This window comes from Theobroma umbraticum, unplaced genomic scaffold (genome assembly GCF_002168275.2).
Source record: "Theobroma umbraticum cultivar Fairchild unplaced genomic scaffold, ASM216827v3 scaffold_146.0, whole genome shotgun sequence".
In the NCBI taxonomy this organism is placed as follows: domain Eukaryota; kingdom Viridiplantae; phylum Streptophyta; class Magnoliopsida; order Malvales; family Malvaceae; genus Theobroma; species Theobroma umbraticum.
This window is the reverse complement of record NW_018397265.1, coordinates 5,774,191-5,781,439: the sequence shown is the minus strand read 5'-3', so window position 1 is coordinate 5,781,439 and position 7,249 is coordinate 5,774,191. Positions and strand designations below refer to the sequence as shown.

Genomic DNA, 7,249 nt, shown 5'->3' with positions numbered 1-7,249 from the left:
TTTTTATAATATTATTTAAAAAAGTTGAGCACAATTGCGGCAGTTGATTTTGTCTTATACATGCAGAGGTCAAAAGATTTAATACAAGTCGCTCATCTTCTCCTAACTGCACAGCCGTGTCCAACTTTTGCTCCCAGCATCTTTTGCTTTCTGCCCAAGCTTTCTAAAGGACAGAAAAATAAAACATATAAACAATTAAGAATTTTGGCAGTTTCTCTTAAATATTAGTATTTTTTCAACATTGAAACATAAGAATCTGGGCATTCACATGAATTGATGATGTGTACTGCGACAACTTAAGATGTTTTTAATAACCTAAACAACCTAAACTTGTTAATTATTTATTTAAATTGAAAATTTGTATTTACATTGACAGCCAATCATGGTATTATATATCAAAACTTTTTTGTAATAACATAAGGAACGTACTTGTAAAATTTTTGCTAAAAAATTTAAACAAATAGAAGTCAATTTCCTGAAGCAATGGGTAAATGCAACTTCTGCTATGCTGAATAAAATAAAATAATTATTATATATTTTAGATTATTAAATAGAATAGGTAAAAAATTATTATTATAATTTATTTTAATATTCTATAGGTAAGAATATTTTTGAAATAATTAAGAAATAAATAATAATGATAAAATTATTTTTTATTATAATAAAATTTATTTTTTAAAAAAATAAAAAAAATTATTTTTATTAAATATCAGTAATTTATTATTAAATTATTAATATAGATTTTAATATTTCTAATAATTCTTTTTTTTGACTACTTAATTTTATAAAATTATTGCTGTAGTCATCCAATTTAAAAAATAAAAATTTAAAAGAACAAATTAAAAAAAATAAAATTAAGCGATAAAAGTAACTCATTTGGATGGTCACAGTGTTGTCCTCACGTAAATAATTTATCCTCCGACAATGATTACTTCTGAGGCTCTGACTGAACATAAAACCTTGGACCTGTAATTACTTCAACACCCCCAGTCAACTACGCTGACGAACAAACAAAGCATTAGGGTCTTAGGGGTAAGTCCAGTCATTTAAAAAGACTTAAGTGCTACAATCATTATGAACGCTTGCTAGTTTCAGTGGAACATCCCATCTTCTCTCTCACTGGAAACAATATGGAGAGAGAAGACCAAAAGCAGTCTGTAACTTCACCTTTGATTCGGATATCCGGCGAAACTGATGATTTGACGCTGAGCAACGAACAGAAATCAAGCAATGGAAGTGATACAAGGAAGAACATTTTTGAGGAAGTGAAGAAACAGCTATGGCTAGCAGGGCCTCTAATAGCTGTGAACCTGTTGCAGTATTGTATACAGATGATATCAGTGATGTTCGTTGGGCATCTTGGTGAACTAGCTCTGTCTGGTGCTGCCATGGCTACTTCTTTTGCAACAGTTACTGGTTTCAGCTTGCTGGTCAGTTTAGTTTATATCCCTTTCTCTGTTATTATTTAGCTTTTCTTCTTGGTTTGTTTGAGAAGATGAAGGGAATATGTGCATAATACATGGCAACTTGGCAAGTGATATCTATGTGTACGTGTTCATGTGAATGCATGTGCATTTGTCCTGTTTTGGCCTCAATCTTAGGGTCAGGTTCTAGTCTTTTTGATCCATGAGCTACTTCTTTTAGTACAAAACTACATGCGAAATAAAACTTTAAATATAATCTCCAAATCCTTAATTATATAAGAAAGATGGACGAATGAATGATGTGTTTGTATTTGATTTTTTATGTAATTTTGGATATATAGAATAGCCTATTATATGATAATTTGATCCAACCTTAGTTCAAATAGAGAAGAATATGAATTGGATATATCCTATCCTTTCCCCAATTTCAACACCTTCATTGCGTGTTTTTCCTTGTTTGTATTTTGTTTCCTTAAATTTTTAGAAAGTAAAAACAATAGAAAAGATCATTATATTAAAATTAAGAAAAATAAGAAAATATACTGCCAATTAAATTTAATTTTTTCCTATAAAAATGAAATTATATATTTAGTTATTCATAAAATTGCAATTTTGATTTTTAATTTTTTTAAAAAATATTGCTACTTTGTCTACTTCTTAAAACAAAGAATTTAGTGCTGTCTTGGATGCATATTCTCAAACCTTTTAACCACATAAACCATTTAATAAAATCCACAAATCATGTTTGTGGCTGAAAAGTGGAGAGCATCATTTGGGGTGTGTAAAGAAATTAAAACAACTATCCCCTTCCCTAACTTGGTTAATTTATATTTGTTTGTTGCTTTCACTCATAAACCGCCTCACTTGATTGAAAAATAGTACATTTTTCTTGTTTTGACATATATAGTGCTCACTGCTTAACTCATCCAGATCCTATAAATAGCATCCATTACTATTTGGAAAGAACAAAGTTGCCATTTGCCAATATATTATCATCACATATGATTCCAATAAAAATACAAATAATTTTTTTTAAAAAAAAATAACAAACTTGCTTTAAGAAATAATATGCTAAAAACTAGCATCCAACAAGAACACTAAGATTTATGTGGTTTCACACAAAGCCTACATCCATGAAAAGACACAAAGAAATTTCCACCATAATCAATATAAAATGAAGACTACAATGTTTTTAAATCCAAAAGCTTCACATGCCCCAAAACTCGTGACCTACTTTTCTGCTATCAAACCTCACCAATACGTGCTTCTAGCTCAAATAAAATCTCACCCCAAATTCCCTTTTTGTATTTCAAACTTCTTCTCCTTCCCAAATTGCCATTAAGGCAAACAAACCAAGCATTAAGGTAGTAAGAGTAAAATGGGAAATGCAAGGAGACAACAAATCAAGATGGTGGGACTGATGCTTTTGACACTGATGGGTTGGATTTATGTAGCTAACTCACATTAATTAAATTTCCACCTTGGTCAAGTTTCCAATCAAGTACAATGAACACTAACCAAGTCCAAATTATGCTAGAACTTGAGCAAGCAAATTACCACAAAGTCTGAATTCATTTTGAAACTAACTACCACAACAACAGTTTCTTGAAAACCAAACTAATATTCATGTGCAACCCAATTGATCTCCGGAGGTACTTTAGAGAAATTGGAAATTACCTCCCAGGCCACAATCTGTCTGAGGCCAACTGCAACCAATCAATGATTGTCACAGTAGCATCTCATAAAAAATTATTGTTCGAACCTAGCCAACAAACAGAATAAGAAAATATTTGTTTATTAATAAATCTGTTTAAGGAATGCTGTCCAAAGTAGCTCTACCCTCTTCATAGCCAGAATGTCAACATAAATATTTGGTTTTTGCCTCTTAAATTCTATTTGAAGAAAGGGATTCATAATGTCAAGGAGTTTGATGGTGGTACGTAGCTCTATATTTGCATTCACTTGTTATTTGTATTTGTACTAACATTAATTCCCCAATATTTTATTTCAAATGAGTACTAACAAGGTGGATAGGGTGAAATTGTGCACTCCTTTCTATTGGGGTTCGACGGACCATCCTTTTTGGTCAGATGATAATATCTAATCTTGATTTGTCGTATACCAATAAAAGCATGCTTTTAGTTTTAGGAAAAAACTATGCAACATAAAGTGTAAACCATTCTGATTTGTTTATGGGAAATGCTTAGGATCCTATAAGATGCCAAAAGTTTGAGTTTTTTTGTTCAATTAGAAATGCTTGATTAGTGTGTGACTCAACTCTTCTAGGATTCTCACAAAAAATAAATAAATAAAATAAAATTCTGATGACATTCAACAAATGTGGAGGACCATGATGTTCTTTAGCGTCTCCATATATATGGTTGCTTGAAGTTGAGATAGATCCTTAAAAATGTTCAAGAAAAAGCTTCCTTTGCTTTATCTGTTTCTTGTATTGTAACCTGATCTATCTGGAATTTGTTCAGCACTGATTTTGACTACTAACTCTATTTTTCACCCCTAAAAGCTCAAAGAGATTAGTAGGGTAGGTTTTGCTGTATCATGTTATTTATAATGATCTCTTCCGGCCATTTAGTGGCATATGCAGAAATAAAATTTCAAGAAGCTTCATAAATAATGATTGCAAAAAGACTATTTGAAGTTAGGCTTATTCTGGTAGTTGGAGCAGGGAAAAAAAAAGATACTAATGTTGTTGTAAGACGTTTTCATTTACTATCTAAGCAAATTCTAGTTCTCTAATGGATTTGCAGCCAATAGTTCATTGTGTAATATTTCTTCTGTTTGCCAACATATGGGGTTTTATGAGAAAAAATTGGAAATTGGAATTCTTAGTTCAACGCCAGATTATTCTTAGATTTTTTTTATATGGTTTTGGTCCCGACTCCTAACTTGTAGGGTATTCTTAGGTTTTTTAGGTGTATGGTAGACCCTTACAATTTGAATTCTCAACATATTTTGACTGTTAATTTTTATTTTGTGTTTCTTTTGCATAGATGGGGATGGCAGCTGCACTGGATACTCTTTGCGGACAGTCATATGGGGCAAAGCAGCATTCTATGCTGGGCATACACATGCAAAGAGCCATGATTGTTCTTGAAATTGTGAGCATACCCCTTGCAATTATATGGGTAAACACAAGACCAATTCTAGTTCTTCTTGGTCAAGATCATGACATATCAAAGGAAGCAGGAGAGTATGCCTGTTTCATGGTTCCGAGCCTTTTTGCATATGGTCTTCTTCAATGTCTAGTCAAATTCTTGCAAACTCAAAACATTGTATTCCCAATGATGATATGCTCTGGAATTACAACTTTACTGCACATTCTTGTTTGTTGGATCATGGTTTTCAAATCTGGCCTTGGATCTAGAGGAGCTGCCTTGGCGAATGCAATCTCCAGTTGGATAAATGTGTTCTTGTTGGTGTTATATGTTAAGTTCTCTCCTGCATGTGCAAAGACTTGGGCAGGATTTTCAAAGGAGGCCTTTCGCAATATTTTCTCTTTTCTTCGACTTGCTATTCCATCAGCTATTATGGTCTGGTAATTGCTCTCCTTTCTTTTTTTCCTAATACAAGTATGTATAGGCTAAGAAATGAAGTGAATTTCTTTCAATCACTATATTGCTATGAATCCAATCACAAAGAAGTTCACTTTTAATAAACTAGAAAGTAGAATGGTATCAATTAGCTTGTGCATGGTTATACTTACTAATTTCATCACATACTTATCTGTAATTTGCCATGACTCTAAATAGCTTGGAGATGTGGTCGTTTGAAATGATGGTTCTGCTATCAGGTCTTCTTCCTAATCCAGTGTTACAAACTTCAGTGCTCTCTATTTGGTTTGTTCTGAACTTCCAATAGCTATTTTCACTAACAATTTGTTGAACATTTTAAATGTTTAGTGTTTCTTATCAATGTAAAATATATACCTTATCCAACATTTTGGTTTCCAGCCTTAACACTGCTTCTACAGTTTGGATGATACCCTTTGGACTCAGTTGTGCAGCAAGGTGAGGCATGCTAATAACAATTTTCCTTTTCTTGTAATATTTACTCAATTTTGATCAGAAACAAAAAAAATTGAGGGATTACATTTATCTTTCAAATATTCACTAATTTTTCCTTATTGAGTTTGATGTTTTGTACAGCACTCGGGTCTCAAATGAATTAGGAGCAGGGCATCCAGAAGCAGCACGTTTAGCTGTATATGTTGTGATAGTCATGGCCATTTCTGAGGGCCTTTTGGTGGGATCAATCTTGATATTGATTCGCAACATCTGGGGCTATGCTTATAGCAATGAAGTAGAAGTAATTAAGTATGTAGCAGCCATGATGCCAATTCTAGCAATTTCAAACTTTTTAGATGGCATCCAGAGTGTTCTCTCAGGTTTTCCCCTTTTCTTACATCACTTTGAACTTTTTAGTTTCTGAGACTGAGGAAATTTAAACTAATCTTCCATGAACTATAATAGGTGGTGGGTGCGGATGACAGCACTTAATGATGATTAAAGTATGGTTCTTTGATATGCACATTCATGTTTGTACTACTGATCAGAAAGAGTACTTTAATCTGTTTCATACTCCGGTTTCCAGCATCCATTTCAGTCATCAAGGAATTGCCTTTTTATGAATGGAATGAGATTCACAAAACATGTAATTCTGACTCCCTACTACTTAGGACACTAGTATTCTCCCTAATATGATTTCCCGTTACGTCAGACGTCAGAACATGAATAGAACTTAGCTAACTTATAGTATTCTCTAAATATTTTCCATTTGTTTTTTAACTGATTTTCACTCTCCATGTCTTGCAGCTTATCAGTTAGTATTCGTTTGATATTTCAGGCATTGCTAGAGGATGTGGATGGCAGAAGATTGGAGCATATGTCAATCTTGGATCTTATTATTTAGTGGGGATTCCATGTGCTATTTTGTTAGGTTTCGTCCTTGATGTTCGTGGAAGGGTAAAATCACCATATTTTCTTCTTTTTTTTTGTGGTTTAAATGGCTTGCTTCATTTATTTTTTGGTAGTTTACTTAATAGCAAGCAGGAACCGAAGTGATTTTCTTGTATTCTGATGTCTTCGAGCTATCATATATGTTCTTTGGTGTATAGGGTCTCTGGCTGGGAATCATATGTGCACTTATTGTCCAAGTAACTTCTCTTAGTATTATTACAATACGAACTAACTGGCAACAAGAGGTAAGATAATTCCATCTCTTTCAATAATTTAGTCATCATCCTTGATCTTTGCTATACTTTTTGACACAATTTTACAAGAGATTGACTTTTCACCGCTTTGTTCAGGCAAGCAAAGCTGTGGAGAGAGTCTATGATTATGTGATTCCGGTGGAAGTTGTGTCATGAAGGTTATTTTTCATCTCATCCAAGGAGAAACTTAATGTTTCACCTAAAAATTGTAGGTGCTGGAGCTACATACTTTCTACATATGTTTAAGGACTTAATTCTGTTTGAATCTATTTTAAGAATGCCGGAAGTTGCTTTATAGGAATTAAATAAGGAACGTACTTGTAAAATTTTTGCTAAAAAATTTAAACAAATAGAAGTCAATTTCCTGAAGCAATGGGTAAATGCAAATTCTGCTATGATACAGAAACAGAGGAAGTTGCAGGCCATGGTTAGGGAGGGAAGGGACCCAAGTCCCCTCCCACCCTAATCATTGAGCTAAACCCATGCGCCTATATCATGTTTAAAGGTTCCTCTTATTTATTTCAAAACTGATAACTCAAATATTAGAATGTGGAATAAGGAGATTCAATGTACAAAACATGCCCTTAGTAAATCG

At 33.0% G+C, this 7,249-nt stretch overlaps 1 protein-coding gene across 2 annotated transcripts; it reads left to right on the top strand.

Moving 5' to 3' along the window:
* The first annotated feature begins 1,093 nt into the window (after positions 1 to 1,093).
* On the top strand, positions 1,094 to 7,023 carry LOC110422418 (protein DETOXIFICATION 16-like). Of its 2 annotated transcripts, XM_021436309.2 has the most exons (8): positions 1,094 to 1,430; positions 4,436 to 4,980; positions 5,195 to 5,281; positions 5,396 to 5,452; positions 5,591 to 5,829; positions 6,288 to 6,406; positions 6,559 to 6,645; positions 6,751 to 7,023. In XM_021436309.2, the coding sequence occupies exons 1-8, from the start codon at positions 1,131 to 1,133 to the stop codon at positions 6,808 to 6,810; spliced, it is 1,494 nt and encodes a 497-aa protein (XP_021291984.1). In that variant the 5' UTR covers positions 1,094 to 1,130; the 3' UTR covers positions 6,811 to 7,023. The 2 variants fall into 2 exon arrangements, 1 of the variants encoding a protein (XP_021291984.1); XR_016351627.1 differs by lacking the exons at positions 6,559 to 6,645; positions 6,751 to 7,023 and adding an exon at positions 5,915 to 6,095.
* The last annotated feature ends 226 nt before the right edge of the window (positions 7,024 to 7,249 follow it).

Bases quoted from the DNA above. Each gene is read 5' to 3' on its own strand.
- LOC110422418 (XM_021436309.2), top strand. From the start codon at position 1,131: ATGGAGAGAGAAGACCAAAAGCAGTCTGTAACTTCACCTTTGATTCGG. The intron at 5,830-6,287 runs GTTTTCCCCTTT...TTGATATTTCAG, and splicing joins CATCCAGAGTGTTCTCTCAG to GCATTGCTAGAGGATGTGGA. The intron at 6,407-6,558 runs GTAAAATCACCA...TTTGGTGTATAG, and splicing joins TCCTTGATGTTCGTGGAAGG to GGTCTCTGGCTGGGAATCAT.